A 19,748-nucleotide genomic window follows, 5' to 3' on the forward strand; every position below is an offset into this window, starting at 1 on the left:
AGCCTTTACTGCGCCTATAATTTCGTTCTATACATGACTATAAGTCAACTTATAGGAACAGGTGTACTATAAACCTAAACGAACTCCGTGTAACCTGTTATAAGCTTGGTAGTAAAACCTGGAACCACTAAGAGAGAGGTACTAGTGCTGTGAGCCTGTAAACTGTGCACTACAGGAGAACTTTGTTACTTGGGTCCCTGATCGAACCAGCCGAGGGACCCAACAACACCATGTCATCAGCATAGCTTAAGTTATTCACGCAAATGCCGTCTATCCAACAACCTACTGGCTTGCTGCTGAGTTCCTCGATTAGTCCGTTAACATACAGGTTGAAGAGCTTCGGCGAGGTCAACCCCCCCTGCCTCACCCCTGCCTCACCTGCACAAATATATTGCCAGGTTTTTCAAGCAAATCATTTTCAGTCAGTGTCTTCTCAATCATCTCGAAATAAGCACTTACTTCGTCTTTATTCATTCCTCTACCTCTTGCGTAAGATACTCCTTCTGATTTTCTTAAAGAAATATCAGGATTTCTTTTTAAAAAGAGTTGTAGCCAATCATAGCCCGCCTTCTCATTTGATTCATTGAATCGGTGTTTAATTTCCAATTGCTCAGCGAACTGGAATGCAATTTTTCTTAGGTCGTCCATCGTCAACGGAAATCCTTTAGCCTGCATTTCTTTTATGTGTTTACATAATCTCTTTTCATTAGCAATGCCAAACGTAGAAGATGGACCCATAGGCCCTTTTTGGTCGTTATTAAGTTTAAGTCTTCGTTCTAACGTTTTTCTAGGTAAATTATAAATAATGGAAGCCCTGTACACCGACATATTTCCATTTCGCACTTCAGCCATGGCTTTTTTTAAATCTTCTTCTTCCCAAACCCCCCGAGCAGCTGTTGCTTTACGCACGTAGGTATTGGGCATCTGTAAAAGAATGTTTTGATTAATATATATATACCTAAACTAAAATACCGCAACGACATAAAAACATTATATGGCTAACTCACCCTGAAAATAATAGGCCATCTATCCCGATTGTTCGGGAGAGATGGCCATATGAATTAAAAGAAGAAACATACCACTATGATTCATAATTTATAGGTTAGAATGCGTGTAAACTTAATTACTTTACAATAACTGTGCTAAAACATGCAAATATTGTAAAATCTTTTTGCGACCACGTAATATGATAACCCCTTGCCTTATATTGAGCATTCAATCAAACAAAAAAGTGGAATTTACTTACCTTTTCATTTATTTTTTTGACAAAAACTCACGGACATTTGTCGCCGGTCGCGAAACGAAGCGTACTAAATAAATATTAGTGCCATCTATTGCCCAATAGACGTATTTTTATTTATTGGCCATCTCTCCCGTACGGCCATCTCCCCCGGAATTACCCTAGATTAAGTCGAGCACGAAGGTACGTTGAGTGCGCTTTTGGTATTCTAGCAAATAAGTGGCGAATACTCCATCGGCCTATAGATCTGAACGTAGACACAGCAATTAAAGTAATTAAAGCTTGTACAGTCTTACATAATTTTGTTAGAGAAAAAGACGGTATAAATTTTGAAAGTTACCAAAATATAGAAAATGGACAAGAACAAGAAACGAGACCCGTGGATCGAAATGGGTCGACTCGAGGTGGCCCTAATGCCAATGCTATACGGACAGCATTTACTAATTATTTTGTTTCGGATATTGGTTCCGTTCCGTGGCAGGCAGCAGCTATAAATTAAAATTTGTGAATGCATTTTTATCAATAAAAATATTTAAAAAACTCACCGTACTGTTTTCTTTCTTTTTCTTCCAGTTCATCGAAGTTTGGTTTCAGTATTAAACATACTTCACGCCATGCTGCTAACTTTAAGTTTTTGTCTTTATAGACATCTTCGGTCTTGTCCCACAGAACAGGTCTCTCTTGGACAAGCGTAATTAAAGTTTCTATTTGTATGTCGCTCATGCTACACGTCTACTTTACTCAGAAAATGCGAGCCGAATGAAGTGCGGGGAGAACGGGCGGGGCGGGGCGGGGAACGCGGGTCGAACTGGTTCACATTATTCCGGTCCGGTGATTTTGCCGGCATTTTGTAGTGACAAAACGCTCGGTAAAAATGCCGGGCTCGGCGAAAAAGCCAGACTCGGGATCATGTGAATAGCTTCATACAATTTGTACCGCCACTAGGCCTTCCGGCAATTTTACCGGACCGGGAGATCTGCCGGTCCGGCATAGTGGGAACCCGGCCTAAATGGAATTTTGGAATGCAATATTTTAAAACAAGTTGATTGAAAATGAATAATAAATTACGTCAATTTAATATTATCACAAGTGAAACGATTTACAATATGGAAATCTTGAATTTTCGCGGAACCCCTGAGGGTCTTTCACGGAACCTCAGGGTTCCGCGGAACACCTTTTGGGAACCGCTGGTCTACGCTACGCGCTGCACGGTGGGGCAGTTCCGGGAATTAGCTGGCCATAAATCGATTTCTCAAAAATGGCCATTGACAAACAAAACTTACTACCTGAGGTAATTAAGTAGACACCGAACATAATGCCACCTCTCCATTCCTCTAATTAGGGGTGTTCACCATTTTGTGTCAGTCTAAACCTGAGCGTCACTCTAAGTGTTCATACTGCGTTAACTGATTCAATTAAAACGACTTTTTAAAAAGTGATTTTTATATGTTAGTGAGTTATTTTTGAAAAAAATCTTAATGGATTCGATTATAACAGGTAAGCGCCCATATATAACATTTATAAAAAAGTTTGAATAACGATAAAATAGATATTTTATGGCACTTGCAAAATAATGCTTCTGTTGCGGTCGAAAAATCATCTTTTAGATACTCAAAAAGGTTTTACTTTAACTTCCCACCGAGGCCCATCGGTTTTATTCATTGTAAATAAGAACTGACTATTATCCCTAATTGAATACATTGAGATTAGCTGCGGACTCCTGCGGAATCCATATTTTGAAGGCTATGAAGTACATAGCGGAAAATCGCCGTATTTCACAAATTTCTTTTTTTTGGTTTAAACCGGTTTTTATTTGCTTCCAGAATAGGAAGGCACTTTAGGGACTCGCACCGTAACACGTGGATTTCTTTTTACTAAAATGCAATAACAAGACTTGCCCGATTTTGATGCAAAATTGATTTATCTTGAGAGATATATTCTATCACAAGATGAATATTGTGATGAATAAAAGACGGAAATTAAACATAATTTCTCACGTCTAAAGTCACAATTTAAGAAAAAATGGATCGAATCACATAAAAAGGCTCATACTTTCATTCAAAAGAATGATGAATGGTTAAAAGGAACATACGAAATACCGAGACCTAAAAAGCTTTCTTCTGGTAGACCATCAAAGTCGTTTGAAGATTCAAGTGAGAGAAGTAAACGCAGACAAACACTCAAAATGCGTAGCACTATAGAAACAGACCACAAAACTTTATATTAAGTTGTATCCCTGGCACCCTATGTCTCCAACAATGCATAAAATCTTAATACATGGTGCAACTGTAATGGATCATGCACTTCTGCCTATTGGATTACTATCCGAAGAAGCAGCAGAGGCACGAAACAAACATTTTCGCCAGTATCGGTAAAATTTCGCAAGGAAATGCTCAAGGGAGCAATGAAATTATGACGGCCTTAATAGGTTGTTGCTAAGTTCGGATCCATTAATATCGAGCATAAAGCCAAAACCTAAAAGAAAAAATGTGCCTCATATCAAAGAAGCGTTGGAAATGCTTATTTCCGCTGAACTCAACACAGCAGAATGTCCTCATGAGGAATCTGAACCGGACCATCTTGACAAGGATGAATTGAGCTCTAGCTCTGGTGAAGACACTTGCGATTGATCTGAATCACACTATGTTTATTTTTGTATTTTTTTATTTACCATTGCATCTTTATTTTCTTAGTTTTTGTTTTTATATTTTCTAAAGGAGAACGGTCACGCCCCATACAAAAAAAACCCAGGCCCGACAGAAACGAGACATATCTCATTTTTTTTGGTATATCGTGTATTGTTAAATTACATATATTTTATATTCTAAATCAATGGCTAACGCCAAAAAATATTGCCGTATGTTTTTGTTCAGGCGATACACAAAAAAATACAAAGTGTCTATTATCTATAAAATTCGCATATTTATTTTTAATTAAATGACAATACAATAGCTATAGGATGTATCTAAATACAGTTAACTTATATGATTAATTAAAATCGTGGCATTTGATGATTTATTGCATAATATTAAGTTAAATGTACAAAAATGGTCACATACTTACTGTCTACATGCTATCATAACGGCTCAGGTAGCCTGGCGGTGACAGAAACCAATCATTGGGTTTCAGGATTGAAACAAATAAAAATAAAACTAATAGGTATCTCGATATAAAGTTTTATTGAATTTCTATATCTCTTAAAACATAATCCATACCCATTGCTGGGTGGTCAAAGTGATCTCGATGTCTAGCCCACCCTAGGTAATATACAACACTAATGACGTGTGCGCAACTTCCCAATGTCCTTTTACCATGATAGCATGTGCAATAATATTCCGTTATTGCGTTTCTTCCATTTACATTCTCATCAAACATAATATAAGTATAATATATTTTTGTCGTAACGTGTCGCGAATGGATTCTGCACCTGATTAAAGTATTATTGTTTCTGCCCTCTATTGCCGTTGGATGTCTATATAATTCCATATTATATACTCCCGCGGCTTTCAAATGCTCACTGCAATACGACCGTGCTAACTTCACGTGATAGGTGCCGATTGAGAATTTAATTAACTCTTCAATTGTTAATTGTGGAAAATGTTCAATATCCGGATCATTTCCAGTCATCCTGTGAAACGACACTCTTTGTCGGTTTAGATTATTTTCCTCCACATACTCAAATAATCGATTGGGGCGTTGTATATTTTGATTAATTATTTCAATGAAATCTTCTGTGTATGGACTGTCTCCGTAAGGTTCTTGAAAATAATTAATTAAAGCTGCAGCAATTTTAAAATCTTCAAATATATGCGGCACATGTTTGTTGAATACTCTGTTTTTAAAGATCTTGAAGTCGCGCTTGAATCTCCCGTTTATAGTTTCCACGACCCATCGCACCATTGTAATGAGTCGTGATTTATTAGCTTGTTCGGTGCTTAATTGCGTGTCTTGTGGTTGTTTGGTTGGCGGCATGTGAGCAACATAACCATATGTTTCTATTAAAGGTATTGAATCCCGAAAGCCTCGGTCCAAAATAAATGAGTCTCCTTCATGGAAAAAAAAGTGGAACGGTCCGTCTTCAATGGGTCCATCATGGTTTTGCAATATCATTTTCATTATATCAGCATCGGTAGTCCGTGCAGAGTACGGACCTGTTACATCCAAAATATATCCATCCGCGCACACGATCATGAATGGTTTTATTAAGTTTCTGAACTTATGAAGGCTGTAACTGCGGCGTTGAAATAAAAAGTTAGAACTTTTTTCTATGTATATGTAGGTTCCATCGAATGTAACTATTGCTTTTGGTGACTCTTCGTTACCAAACAAAACATTTGGTAAAACCCGGTTGCGGGCTATTACTTCGTCCCTGGTTATATGGTCTAAACCTAGGTGCAATGGAACAAAGTCAGTAATGAGACACTGCCTGACTTTATGTATTTTTCTTCCAATAGTTCGCTCGGTTATATTAAAAAGTGAAGCGATTCTATTATTCGGCTCCCCTGATCGAATTTTGCACAAGTAGATAGCCAAATCATTTCGTGGAGTACTTGAGGACCGATTAAGGCTTGGTATTTGACTCAGCAAATCGTTGAACGTGGCTCTGTTTCTTCCAGTCCAAAAGCTTAACTCGTCGTCAGAAACGTCATCTACATTGAACTGTGACCTTTGTTCCAAAGCTTGTGTATACATGTTGATGATGTCGCCAACACTCTCCGCATTCAAGTCGGTCATTTGATTTGTTATATTTTCCGGTATCTCTTCTATCGCCATGTGTAGTAAATGCCGTTGGCAAATGCGGGCAAGATTTGGTACGTAAAAGTGATAATAGCTAAGGAGTTGTACCTTCACCGAATTAGGCACTTGAAGCAGAGAACTGTTGTTGCAGTTGTCAATTAAACATCGCCGAGCCGTATTAGGTGCACGTCGAACGCCTTGTACATTTACAACAGCAGCTGGTAGGACAGGAGCTGCTGGGACTTGTCGCTCTTGATTAATTGCAGCGTCGATTCTATGCCGACACGAGTGGCAAATCGACCGAGTCCCATCAAAAGTTATCTGTCACAAAATATAAATACACAACATTAATATAAATACACAACGACTTAATCCCATCATATAGGTAGGTATGGTGAAATCAAACTAAATCTAATTGAGACTGCCAGAGCGCCGATTACCTGCGTCCTGCATGGACCGGTTTCGATAAGCGCTGGCAGATCGGCGCCGCGCCGATAACCAGTTTTCTACGAGTGTACGGACTGTATAATGAGTGATGTAGTCTATTTACCCTAACTAACAAAGGTATCTAACTATCAACACTTGACTTTACATTTTTGACACGCTTTTGTATTGGGAAAGGCTTTAATTACAAATATAAAAATGATACATACCTCACCACCAACGATGCGTAATAGTTGCTCTACGAAATCTCTTCGTGTTTCCAGTAATCGTTCATTGAGAACGTATGGACGACGACGGCGAAGTGTACGTTCACACGCAGCACAATTATTAATATTGTCAGCCATATCAACGAACCACTCACAATACAAAAATCAAGTCCAGTAAAGAGAAAGCCAAAAAACGTCGAAAAAATGTAGCCTTGAATACAAAAACGCACAGATCTCAACACAGAAAGCGAAGAACTGCGCCTGCATCTGCGCTGCGTCGGTGCACCCCGCGGCCCACCCCTACCCTACCCCCTCCGCTCCGCCACTGTGTTTTAATGAAAGAGAGAGACAGCATGATTGGTTTCTGTCACCGCCAGGCTACCTGAGCCGTTATGATAGCATGTAGACAGGAAGTATGTGACCGTTTTTGTACATTTAACTTAATATTATGCAATAAATCATCAAATGCCACGATTTTAATTAATTATATAAGTTAACTGTATCTAGATACATCCTATAGCTATTGTATTGTCATTTAATTAAATAAATATGCGAATTTTATAGATAATATAGACATTTTGTATTTTTTTGTGTGTCGCCTGAACAAAAACATACGGCAATATTTTTTGGTGTTAGCCATTGATTTAGAATATAAAATATATGTAATTTAACAATACACAATATACCAAAAAAAATGAGATATGTCTCGTTTCTGTCGGGCCTGGGTCACAGATGACCGTTCTCCTTTATCATAATCACGATTTTAATTTACTATTATAGTTTTAGTGTTTTTAGTTTTTTACTATGTTTTATATAGAAATAAAATCTGTTTTGGCATTTTATGGAATTATTTGTTTTTCACGTCAAAAAACGTTTGTTTCTCCTTCGCGGTAAAACCGATTTGGCTGAAATTTCGAATGAATATAGATTATGCCCTGGGTTAGCACATAGGTTACTTTTTATCTCAGAAAATCCATGGTTTCCACACGATTTAAATCAGAATTTCGACAAACAGGATTTAAAACCAAAATATACGCAAGCGGGGTCGCGGGCATCAGTTAGTTTTAAAAAATAAGTTCCCAAAATACTAAAAAATATAATTTAACCTATTTACAACACATATATGGGAGAAAATAATATTGGCCGCCTAATTCCTGGATCTGCCCCACCTGTGCAAGATGGACGTCGATGACACGCGCTGTCTCTCGCCGCTGTCGCCGGACGAACGCGAATCGATAGATTCACCTTCGCTTCCTCAAGCTGAAGAAGATTTTATAATACTATTGGAAACTTTACCAGAATTGTGGAATGCCCAGCATGAACACTACAAAAATAAATACAAACGACAAGTTGGATATAAAAAATTGCATAAGATATTTAAAAAAATTAAGCCTAAAGCTTGAAGCCTAAAAGTTGAGGAGGTGCGTAAAAAAATAAACAGCTTGAGATCTAACTACAGAAGAGAATTAAAAAAATTGCGGCTTCTAAAAGATCTGGGGCCGGACGTGACGATTTGTATACGCCAAAGTCAAAATCGTTCAAACTGCTTTCTTTTTTATATAATACCGAGAAGTCAAACAACAGTAACGATCAACAGGTAAGAATTTTGAATTTTTGTTTGTCATTAGCTTGTTAAATTATTTATTTGCCAATGAAACGCTAATATTACCTCAATTTTTTTATTTCGTAGAATTTTGACAGCCGTCATTTTTTGCCATCTCAGAACACAGCGAACGTTTTTGGTACCATTTTTAGTTGGAGACTTTTTTTAGTAGTAACACTATGAAATGTCAGAATTCTACGGAATAAAAAAACCGGCCAAGTGCGAGTCAGACTCGCGCACTGAGGGTTCTTTACTCGGGTATTTTTTTCCAACATTTTGCTCGATAAATCAAAAACTATTATCTATATACTAATATACTAATAAATAAAATTGGAGTGTCTGTCTGTAATTTCGAAATAACTACCGCATATTAAGGTCATATGGTTATTTGAACGATACTGTAACTGAATCACACGTTTTTAAAATTTTTGTCTGTCTGTCTGTCTGTCTGTCTGTCTGTTTGAAAAGGCTAATCTTGGGAACGGCTGAACCGATTTTCACGGGATATTCACAGACAAGTAGAGAATTGACCAGGGAGTAACATAGGCTACTTTTTTAACCGACTTTCAAAAAGGGAGTTGTGTTTTTATACCTATGTACACCATAATCTCCGAGATTTCTGAACCGATTTGCGTCATTTCATTTTTAGTCCAACTCCTCAATCCTGATGCTGCAGGGGATCTGACCAATCCACGCGGGCGAAGCTGCGGGCATCAGCTAGTACTTACATAAAAATGAATAAAAATCTGTTTTAGGATGTACAGGTAAAAGCCTTTTCATATGATACCTCATTTGGTATAGTTATCTTATATTGAAAAGACTGTATTGACTTGGTTAATAAATTATCTCTCAATGTTCTCAAGTTGGCAAATCGACGACAGGTGCGTGCTTTTAATTTATTCGCGGTTAAATTCTGCCGAAACAATGCTGGAGCACGGTCACCTATGCGTCGACTTGTTGACACTTATAACAAAAACTTTGACGTGGTCGACATCTTTGCCTTGTCTGAAGGTAGATATAAAAAGGCTATTATTGATATTTAAAAAAAAGAAAAAATTTAATAATTGAAATATTCAATACTTATGATAAGGATTTCTCTATTTACTTCTGTTTCCCTTATTCTGTAAACAACAGTCACTTTTTGTTTTTGTTGTTTTGTTTTTTTTTTTCTTTGTTTTGTATAAACCACACAATATTATTAGTTGTTTATTTTTTTTTTCAATTACTGTACAGTCCTTTGTTAATATTAGGTTAAGAAGTTTATTCACATTGTATCGCCCTAGTTCTATTGTTAAGCTGTGGATAGTGTAGTTGATTACATATTTACTAATATTTAATGATAGATTTAAGTTATAGCTTTAATATACTATAATATGTAATTGTTTATTGTCCCAAATAAATAAAAAAATAAAAAAAAGAATCTTTTTATGTAGTTTTGATAACAATCCATTAATTTGATCTAACATAAAAATAATAATAAACATCACTCCAAATTGCAATAAGCAGCCACACAATAAACAAAATAGTCTTTTTAAATATGATATATTAAATGTCAATACGAAAAATTGGTTTATTTTAAACATGTATTCAATTATGTGAAATTTTTTCCTAATCATAAAATTTTTGATTTTTGTGAGAGCGCGGCCTTATACAAGCGTGGGAATTGAGGAAGCTTAATGTGTGATGACTTTGGCATAACGGCGGCGGATACCTCGGCCTTTGGTCTCAAATGTGTCTTGTTTCATTAAACTGATTTTACCTTATCATTATTATGTCAATTAATAAAGCTGAGCTTAAGATGCTGTCAAAAAAAAAGCTTTGCTTTACTCCACTACACTTTACTCTGTAGGTAAACGTCGAACCTTGTTCGTAACGGACCTTACGGATCGAATCGTTTACGGATGGAGCTATGGGAGCGCACTGCATTACTAGCTCCAGAAACCCTATCCAATCCAATGGAGCCTGAGGCATTTAGTAGCATGAGAAAATAGGAGGCAGAGACAGTCAATACTAATAATAACTGTAGAGGCACTAGCGTGTAATCACTTTAGAGGCTACGCGTGCGACGACGTAGCGAGATTAGTCAGTCGCCCCTAGCCCGTTGGGCTAATTCGTCAACTCGGACGCTAGAAACTCGCCCGCGCGGCCGAGTTGGGAAAATAAAATATTAATTATTCTTTTATTATGCGACTCGGCCGCGCCACGCGGTCGAGTTGCCGAAGTAATTTTTTCGTATATTGTATTCGTCAACTCGGCCGTCAATGAAAATAAAAAGCATTATTGTACAGTCAAGTACAAAAGTGGTTCGATTTTAAATATATTTTTCTATAGGTAAAATAAAACAAGCTTAAAAATATAAAAACATGTATATATTTAAAAAATCAACATAGATGTATAAAAAAATAAGCTTAGTCTAATAGGATTCAACAATCGGTATGGACAATTATTAAAGTACATGTTTGACAGACACACTAATGTTTTTATTATCACATAAATCATTTAACTTACACACTAATATTTATACTATCATATAAATCACTTAAAAAATCACAGATCATTTTAAACATCACAGATTAATTAAAAACTTACTTTTTTGAAAAATCACTACAATCAACTGACTAGTATTATTTGTCATAATTATGCAATAGATAAATAACAAAATTATAAAACAAGTCGTTCGATACAGAGATCTATATTTATTTTCCCTTGTTTATATTCATTAATGGTAGTATATATATTTTCATCAATTTCTTGTGTTTCTTTAAGTTTTTTGGTTATGTTAGACCCTTTTTGGTATAATACATTAAAATAATCATCTTCTTTTTGTAATATTGTTAAAAATTGTGCTATACTTTTGGGTTTGGCTGGTATTTTTTTGTTAATAGTAGAATGCCAACTTTCAATCATATTGGTTGTACGATGTTGTGTATTGTAGCAGTTCCATTTATTAAAAAAAAATGATTCTTCACTTAACCACGTTTCTACAAAATAATCATTGAATGAGACTATATTTGGAGTTCTTGGACATTGTGACATTATATACAACCAACCACTTTCTACATCTTCTTTAGGTAGATGCGCCAAAACAGAGCAACGTTTTATATGTTTTCTGGCTAATTTAAATTTGGTTAGGCCTAAATTGTCAGCTCTTTGCCACAAACTTTTCGAAAAATGAAAATGACAACCACTTATTTGTGTTTCAGGGAATGTTTCTGTAATTGCGGACAATGCTGCTTGCTCAAAGTCTAGTACAAATAATTTTGGATTAAATTGAGGGATTTGGCTTTTGATAAGGTTAAACAAAGTGTTATAGATATTTTTTGTTTTACTTGGCAGCAAGGCATATACCACTGGCATAATATTGTTATACATCTCATTGCTTCCTAAATCAACATGCACGGTGTACAATTGTTGAAAAGGCCTTAAACAACATTTGAAGGTTCCATCACATAAAATAGTCAAATTTGAGCGAGATAATATTGTTCTACAATTTTCATTAGCAAAAACTAGAATTCTGTTTGATTTATAATTATAATCAGCTAATACAAAATTTTTAAATTTTTCAGAAACAATAATTTCACTTGGGGATTTAAAACAGACTTTTGGGACGTCCAATGATTTATTTCTCTTTTTATAAAGCTTATTTTTAACATTCACAAAGTCAGGTATTTTTTTAATCAAATTAATTCCACTGTCTTTAAGTTTTGATACAGTTTCTCTATAAGCACTCGGCACTGGAATAGTATAGTCCGATGTAATTTTATCAATACACTTTCCAAGTTGTATTTCTAATTCGTTGGATGCGAAATCAGGCTCACAATTGTGTATATCCTCTCTTTTAATTGAGTTGTCAGTAGAAGTAACTAGTGCCGCCTTGCACGTGGTCCTTTTTATACAGTACCAAGTGGTAGTACCATCTTTATTATTTCTTTTTTCGTTGTATTTATGCCCCGCGCGAAGAAGCAATCGCTTACCCCTTTGTGATGTCAATATTTGTAATTGGGGTTGATTTTGTAAGCCAGATGGCCCTGGTTGTGATTCATCGCCTGTAATACAAAAGTAATTAATTATAGAAATTTCTTAAGCAAAATAGCATTATTTTCAATTACAATGAAAAGTAATTACATTACATGAGATTTTAGCATGATATTTAATTTTTGCCACAGATTATTATACGCAAACTATTACTGCATGAACAAAATAAAGCACATTCTTTTATATTTTAATCATAAGCAAGCATTTAAGGGACCGTCATGGTTTGAACCGCTCAAATTTCGAGTTAATATGAAAATATATATATATATATCTAGGTACTAAAGTCATACGTGATTGCTTAAAATACATTTTTCTTTTCCTCACACAAAAAAGCACAAACTTGTTGCTAATATGAGATTTTTTAGGACGGAGCCTTAAATAGCAAACAAAAAGTGTTAGAGACAAATGCAACGTGGATGGTTAATAAACCCTAGCGTTAACCTCGCTAAACTTAATTTTTTATTGTTCTCACCTGCATTCATTGTGTTTATAATATTTGCTACTTAATAAAAATCAGAAGACTGGTTGCATTAGCTGTAAAAAAAATTGGATACACTATACATTTTGTTTTAGATAAGTTGTATAGAAATCAAGAGAGTATTTTAGTTTAAATTAAAACAGACGCCGTTACAACAAAGCAGTCAAAATGGCGGCCATCTGCTATTCAAAATTACTGTTTATTAGTTAGGATTACCAAAAAATACGATCGTGGTTAACAGGAGTATGAAAAAAAATAGATACTTAGCTATAATGGAATATTGCTATAAAATTAATATTATAAAATAGTATGATTTGGCTTACTTACCTTTATAAAACTTCACAATTTTCACTTAACACAACACAAGCTCTGTGGCAGCCTTTAAGATGGCGGCCTGATGAGTAAAAGTGACATGGATCATTGACGCGGGCGCAATATATAAAATATACCACATGCGAATATGTACTGAATCTTAAGGCACGAAGGTTTAATTTCCGTTATTCACTTTGATGTTGGGTGTGGTGATTAAGTTGCCAGCTAGGAAAATTAAATACTTGCCTATTTAAAATAATTATATATGAGGGAATAAATTAATATCTTTCAAGACAAATGGGGATAAAAGTAATAAAGGGAACTGTCCAATATTGGCTTGGCGTGGACAGAATTCATACAAAAAAACAATTATACCAAAAATTATCATAAATTAAATCATGATTATTTGTGATTTTCAGTTGTATCAATATAAACTGATAAAATGTTTATTTATTAAGTATTTTAATCCATTAATTATTTAGTTCCGGTTTATTTCCGGTTGGTAATTTGATTATGTCACGTTGCCAGTCTAAAAAACATATAATATTATTAAAAACAAATAATAATCGATTTCAATACATATATTTTTGAATCGATTATTTGTTAATTGATTATTTATATAAAATATTGTTAAATCGAAAACAAAAAGAAAAAGTTATTTCCCAAAGTGCTTTTAGTAAAAATCATTTACTTATGGCGAAAAATCACACAGTTATACTTAGGTAAATTGCTATTGAATAGATAAAAAGCAATATCAATATTGCTCGATTAATTGTAATAACTTCGATTATCGATATTATTCATTAATAATCTATTTTATTGTTTCTCGAAAATGACTTTTATGGCAACCCTAGCTATAGACTTTACTTATCTTTACTCTTTTGACTTGTCATTTTGACAAACTAAATGTCATTCCGCATTCGACATTCGGCTTTCGCTTTCACTCATTGTGGTTGAATTGTGTTTACTATTTAATCGTAGTGAATATTAATTGTTGTCATTTTTGTTTCGTTTCCCGTTTTTTATCTCGACTTTTGCTATTTATAATGGACACCGATGACGCTATTTACGACGACCCTGGCATTCCTACCGGTACCGATCGAAGCCCTAATGTTGACCCCGGACTGAACACGGAACACACGACTCTCACTGAATTGAGATATTGTGTTAATTGTGGTACTGATGTAACTCAAAGGAGAAGGCATAGCCTTGAACTTGTAGAGGTTATGTCCGTAATACGACACTGGATTGCACCCCAAGCGGTAAGTGTTCAATGCACTATTTGCTATTTCGCGCTAATGTTTATTTAGGATAAAGTCGTAGTTATGTTGCTGCATAAGCTGTGCATGAATACATGGTTATTGTCAGGGGATAATACTAGTAACATTTTCAATTTTGAAAGCATATGTATTTTGTACTTGTGTGCAGTAACATCATCTTTATTCATTACTAGCGGTCCGCCCCGGCTTCGCCCGTGGTACATAATATATAGCCTATAGCACTCAGGGATCACGTACATATCCAACGGTGAAAGAATTTTTGAAATCAATCCAGTAGTTCCTGAGATTAGCGCGTACAAACAAACAAACTCTTCAGCTTTATAATATTAAGTATAGATTCAAAATAAAGCAATTTATATATAATATTTTCATTCTTAACAGGTGACTGATAGCACTATAGTATGCCACTCTTGCTGGACTTTAGCTCTCAACCAGTCACACCACTCCACTACGACTAATGATGATCAACCTTCTACTAGTGGTGGTCACCATCGTCGTGTTTGTATTAGTTGTGGATGCTCTTTGATGAGAACAAGATCTCACAGGCTACGTACTGATACTGAACGTGAGGCACGCATTCGAAACATAATAATGGAGAGGATTATGCCCCGTCAGGTAATTATTATATTTAGTATTTGTCACTTATAGCTTCTATATATCTTCTTAATATTGTTAGCATTAATGTACATGAATTCGCTTTGTATCTCATATAATAATTACTAAACAAACGTTTGCTATATTTTTATTTGGCTATGACCAAAACCTTGTTACTAGCGATGAGGTTGATATGATAAGTTTATCATAGTTAAAAAGTCTTGAACTTCATTTTGTCCTCATAATACACAAATACTCTTAGTATATTATACATTATGTATTCTAAGCAAATTAAAAATATGTTCATATAAGTGAACTTTATTTCAGCTGCATGGATCAGATGAAATCTGCCACCCCTGCTGGCAGAGAAGTGATCGATTGTCAAGTCGTACGCTTGAGCCACCTCAACAAGGAGCATCAACCATTATTCTACCGAACCTTAAAAGAGCAGTAGATACCCAAGCACATTGTTTTTTCCCAGACTGTAACTTACTGGAAAGACTAACAGTTCCTAAATGGTTGAGGGTAAAGCTTTTTGCAGATTTTAAGTTTTATGTTCCACCAAATTGTAGAATTTGTACATTCCATTTGCAAAATGATAATTGGCAGCAATTGGAAGATATTGCACAACCAATACAAAGTTTTACTACAGACCATATTGAGGATTTTGCATCATTTATAAATGAAAGGGCCACTATGTTAGATTTTTCCAATATAGATGATATGTCGGAAGATTTTGTACATTTTTGGGTAGGCTTAACAAAATCTCAGTTTAGGCAACTTATTTTTGATGTACCTAGCTTAAGGAACATGCAGAAGGGCTCAATAGCACTTGCTGCATACTTAGTTAAATTAAGAACAGGTGACAGTGATGAAAGACTCGCCACATTGTTTAATATGCCCCGAACAACATTATTGAGATATATGAATAAAGCACGTAATGCACTTAAGCAAGATTTTGTTACAAGAAACTTGGGCATAAATAATATTACTAGGGCTGAAATTGCAGCAAGGAATTTGTTAATACCAAATGGACTCTTTTGTGCAGAAGATAGGAAACCCATTGTTATTATGGATGGTACCTATCTATATGTACAAAAGAGTTCAAACTATATGTATCAAAAAGATACCTACTCCTTACATAAGTATAGGAACTTAATGAAACCTTTTATAATAGTGTGCTGCGATGGGTACATTGTAGATGTAATAGGCCCATATCCAGCAACAACGTCTGATGCTAATATAATGTCAAATGAATTCAGCGATGAGACAAAACCATTACGGCAATATTTTCAACCTGGAGATATTTTCATACTGGATAGGGGTTTTAGAGACTGTTTGCCATTGTTAGAACAGAACAATTATTCTGTCCACACCCCTGCATCCTTGCAAGAAGGTGAAAACCAGTTATCAACACTAGCAGCTAACCAGTCTAGAATGGTTACCATTTGCAGATGGGTTGTTGAAGCAGTAAATAGCATTTTTAAACAATCTTTTAAGCTTCTAAGGCATGAATTTTTTAACGTTGCATCAAGACATGCCATGACAGATTTTACAGTAGCTGCAGCGTTGATAAATAAGTTTCACCAAAGGATAAGGGATAGGGATGATGCAAGCCAAATCCTTGAAATCATAAATGAAAAGCTTTACATGAACAATGACCTAGCAGATTATGTTATCAGAAATAATTTAAATAGAAGGCGAACACAATTTTTAAATATCAATGTTGACATAAACAATGTACCCTTTCCCAGACTGGAGCTAAGCGATTTAATTCTTATAGCTTGCGGGACCTATCAATTAAAGCAAGCCCGGTCCTACTATGGGGAGCACATTAGAGGTGATGGTTCCTATACAATTGAAGTATGTAGAGACATGGCGGGTAACCTATTGGAAGGTTTTACTGTAACTGAGAATTCATCATTACTGCGAGGTAAGATCCACAGCAGGCACATCAGTAGAAAAATATATTTTGTTTATATTTTATATGAAAATAATAGGTCAGGCAGAGAAGCCATAAAACAATATTGTTGTAACTGCATTGTGGGTCGACAGACAGTAGGTTGCTGTGCCCATGTCATGACAATAATTTGGTTTATGAGCTGGGCAAGGTATCAAGAGTCAATAAATCCACCTGCCCAGTTCCTAGATAATATTCTATTAACATACGAATCAGAATAAATAAAATAAAATAAATGGATTTTTAATTTGAAACCCCTTCTCATAAACCTCCATAAAAAAAATTAGGAACACCTGGACACAAAACTTTATTAATTTTCTAATTTCTACTTGTTAGTGCTATTATCTTACAATGTAATTATTATTCTCAGTGACTGTCCACTTCAAGCCAAAACCCCCATACAAAGTGGACAGTCTTCTTTCGACAAATATTAGGCGTAGATCGGTTTTATGGTAGTAGATTATTGGTTTTAAAAAAGAAAAGCTAACCAAGTGTACAAGTATATTGAAAGAATGAAAATTTGATGTCTCGTTCAAGAAAAATTAAAGGCGAATGACGAAGACCTCAGTTTTGTCAATTTTAGAAATTACAATGTAGTAATTTCATATGATATGAAAACAGTTTCTGCAGGTAGGAGTTTCTCTCAATATTTTTTGTAAATAATTAATTAAACTGAATTTTTAATTTAAGCCTTACAACATTGCACACCAAACCTCTCGTCTTCCTTATCACAATAATAATACTGATTATTAACGCCCTTATAGAAACCGGTTACTTTGGCGCAGCGTCGGCATACATACATTTTGTGACGCGTGATCTTGATAGGTTAATTACAGTAACCCTGTCTGTTTGACATTGGTTTGACGTTTTTCATCGATACGCTGTATTACACACTCAGAGCAAGCTCCCTTAACTTGGCGGCGAAAAATATTCATTTTTAATTATTTTTTTACTAAATCGTTTGTTCGTCGTTTGTTCTTGATTGTTCGATCAAATTTGATGTTTGTTCGATATTCATTTTTTTATAAATTATTATCAAAATTTTGTCCTTAGGTTAATCCAGCTCTTAGGGTGCCTTTCCACCAGAGATGTGCTATGCTACGTTCCATCAATCATATTCATTGGCCAGTGCTATGCTATGTGCAGCAATGAATATGATTGGTGGATATCAGACGCATCTATAGCAACGTAGCATAGCGTTCAACTTATTCTGGCTAAAAAAATAATTGTTTGTTTTAAATATTTTATAACGTGAATGTACTTCTTGTATTCGGCCGAGATGACGAATAAACAAATTCACAAAAATGAATTGTATTGACTCGCCCGCATAGTAATTAAGCCTACGGCCGAGATGTATAATAAAATAATAGGTATAATTAAATCTTCCCAACTCGGCCGCGCGGGCGAGTTTCTCAAGTCCGAGTTGACGAAAGGATCGCCCGTTGTATCGTGTTGTACTTTCCAAAGAAATTGTAATTTTAAATAGTGAATTATAATATATATTTTTTAGTGTTCATTTCTTTTGTTTTTATTACTACCCTGGTAGAGAACACGGCGCTACTATATATATACAGCAACATTCGTCGTACATTAAATATATATACATCAAATACCTGTACAATAAATACCTGTACATTGGTGACTCGGACTTTGAACTACCAGGGTAGCGCGTGTTAATTTTATTAAAATAAAGTGACGTAACGTAAGCTAGGGCAACTCAAGTTAACACGTGCAAGGAAGTGAAAAACTAAAAAACTGTAAAAATGGCGCAACCTACGACAGTAGTGAAGGACGAAGACACGTATCTAGCGTCGATATCTCTCACGTCGAAGATCCCGGAGTTTTGGACCGACCAACCTAGGGTCTGGTTTATCCAGCTGGAGGCAATACTGGCACCACAAAAACAAGGAGACGCATCCAAGTTTAACATAGTGGTATCCAAGCTAGGAAAGGATGTCATACAACAGGTGACGGACATCCTCATCAATCCTCCGGAGGAGCGTAAGTACGAGGTACTTAAAGAAAGGTTGCTGAACATATATGAAGAGTCGGAGAACCGCCAGATACAGAAGCTCATCGGGGAGATGGAACTGGGTGATCAGAAACCCAGCCACCTCCTCCGAAAGATGCAGGATCTGGCCAGAGGTAAAATTAATAATGATACCCTAAGCGTATTATGGCAGAATCTGCTACCAGCAGCAGCACGAGGCGTTCTGGCTGCGACAGAAGCCAAAGATCTAGACAGACTAGCCGTGATTGCTGACAAAGTAATGGAAACTATGAAAACCCAACCAGTAGCAGAAGTGGCAGCAAAGGAGGCGGTACCCGGAACTTCGTCGATGGCAGCTGAAATAGCCAGGATACATGCAAGGTTGGACCAGCTGGACAGGTCCAGACACAGTTGGCGAGGCAGGCGAGGTCGCGGAGGGTTCCGTGGTCGTTCGCGTTCCCGAGGACGAGAGGAAAACAGGTCCAGACGTACCCCGGATAGCCCGGACTGGCTCTGCGTGCATCATTTTAGATACAGGCAGAGAGATACCAGGATGTGGTACAAAACAAGATTCAGCATTTAACCCTATGCATGCAACTCAGGGATGCCCTCTTTGCAATGACTCAATCTGACAAATATCGAGGCCTTAAGAAAAACATGAAAGGTCATCCTTTGATTGAAAAAATGTTAATATCTCTTCAAAACCAACGTTATGGCATTTATCTCCCCTAAATTAGTGCTAAAAGTTTAAGGTAGGGTTAAACTGTAGCACATAGCATTGGAATACCTGGCGGAGCGGCTTCGAGAGCTGTTTGACAAGTGCTTGCGCTCTGGACAGTTCCCGAAGTCATGGAAGGATGGAAAGTTGT

General features: G+C 35.9%; 3 protein-coding genes across 6 annotated transcripts; 1 reads left to right on the forward strand and 2 right to left on the reverse strand.

Annotated features, from left to right (window-relative positions):
- Positions 1 to 3,957: 3,957 nt before the first annotated feature.
- LOC123878603 lies at positions 3,958 to 7,371 on the reverse strand. Of its 3 annotated transcripts, none has more exons than XM_045925902.1 (3): positions 6,631 to 7,371; positions 4,445 to 6,298; positions 3,958 to 4,323 (listed from the first exon to the last, which is right to left on the reverse strand). In XM_045925902.1, exons 1-3 carry the CDS (start codon positions 6,763 to 6,765, stop codon positions 4,300 to 4,302), a joined length of 2,013 nt encoding a protein of 670 aa, XP_045781858.1. In that variant the 5' UTR covers positions 6,766 to 7,371; the 3' UTR covers positions 3,958 to 4,299. The 3 variants fall into 3 exon arrangements, with proteins under 3 accessions (XP_045781858.1, XP_045781857.1, XP_045781855.1); XM_045925901.1 differs by having other exon boundaries at positions 3,958 to 4,320; positions 4,442 to 6,298; XM_045925899.1 differs by lacking the exon at positions 3,958 to 4,323 and having other exon boundaries at positions 4,401 to 6,298.
- A 2,967-nt stretch (positions 7,372 to 10,338) lies between these two features.
- LOC123878617 lies at positions 10,339 to 18,321 on the reverse strand. Of its 2 annotated transcripts, none has more exons than XM_045925919.1 (3): positions 17,586 to 18,321; positions 12,738 to 13,137; positions 10,339 to 12,276 (listed from the first exon to the last, which is right to left on the reverse strand). In XM_045925919.1, exons 2-3 carry the CDS (start codon positions 12,745 to 12,747, stop codon positions 10,892 to 10,894), a joined length of 1,395 nt encoding a protein of 464 aa, XP_045781875.1. In that variant the 5' UTR covers positions 12,748 to 13,137; positions 17,586 to 18,321; the 3' UTR covers positions 10,339 to 10,891. The 2 variants fall into 2 exon arrangements, with proteins under 2 accessions (XP_045781875.1, XP_045781876.1); XM_045925920.1 differs by lacking the exon at positions 17,586 to 18,321 and having other exon boundaries at positions 12,738 to 12,799; positions 13,071 to 13,450.
- Positions 13,649 to 17,595, forward strand: LOC123878595. The gene is made up of 3 exons (XM_045925886.1): positions 13,649 to 14,317; positions 14,717 to 14,950; positions 15,257 to 17,595. The coding sequence occupies exons 1-3, from the start codon at positions 14,102 to 14,104 to the stop codon at positions 17,108 to 17,110; spliced, it is 2,304 nt and encodes a 767-aa protein (XP_045781842.1). The 5' UTR covers positions 13,649 to 14,101; the 3' UTR covers positions 17,111 to 17,595.
- Positions 18,322 to 19,748: the final 1,427 nt, after the last annotated feature.

The sequence above is a fragment of the Maniola jurtina genome, chromosome 26 (assembly GCF_905333055.1).
Source record: "Maniola jurtina chromosome 26, ilManJurt1.1, whole genome shotgun sequence".
In the NCBI taxonomy this organism is placed as follows: domain Eukaryota; kingdom Metazoa; phylum Arthropoda; class Insecta; order Lepidoptera; family Nymphalidae; genus Maniola; species Maniola jurtina.

What these genes read in the sequence shown, in the direction of transcription:
- LOC123878603 (XM_045925899.1), bottom strand. Translation starts at nt 6,765, where the DNA reads ATGGCTGACAATATTAATAATTGTGCTGCGTGTGAACGTACACTTCGC. An exon ending in TACGCATCGTTGGTGGTGAG is followed by an intron (nt 6,299 to 6,630) that starts GTATGTATCATT and finishes ATTTTGTGACAG; the next exon opens with ATAACTTTTGATGGGACTCG.
- LOC123878595 (XM_045925886.1), top strand. Translation starts at nt 14,102, where the DNA reads ATGGACACCGATGACGCTATTTACGACGACCCTGGCATTCCTACCGGT. An exon ending in ACTGGATTGCACCCCAAGCG is followed by an intron (nt 14,318 to 14,716) that starts GTAAGTGTTCAA and finishes CATTCTTAACAG; the next exon opens with GTGACTGATAGCACTATAGT. An exon ending in AGAGGATTATGCCCCGTCAG is followed by an intron (nt 14,951 to 15,256) that starts GTAATTATTATA and finishes ACTTTATTTCAG; the next exon opens with CTGCATGGATCAGATGAAAT.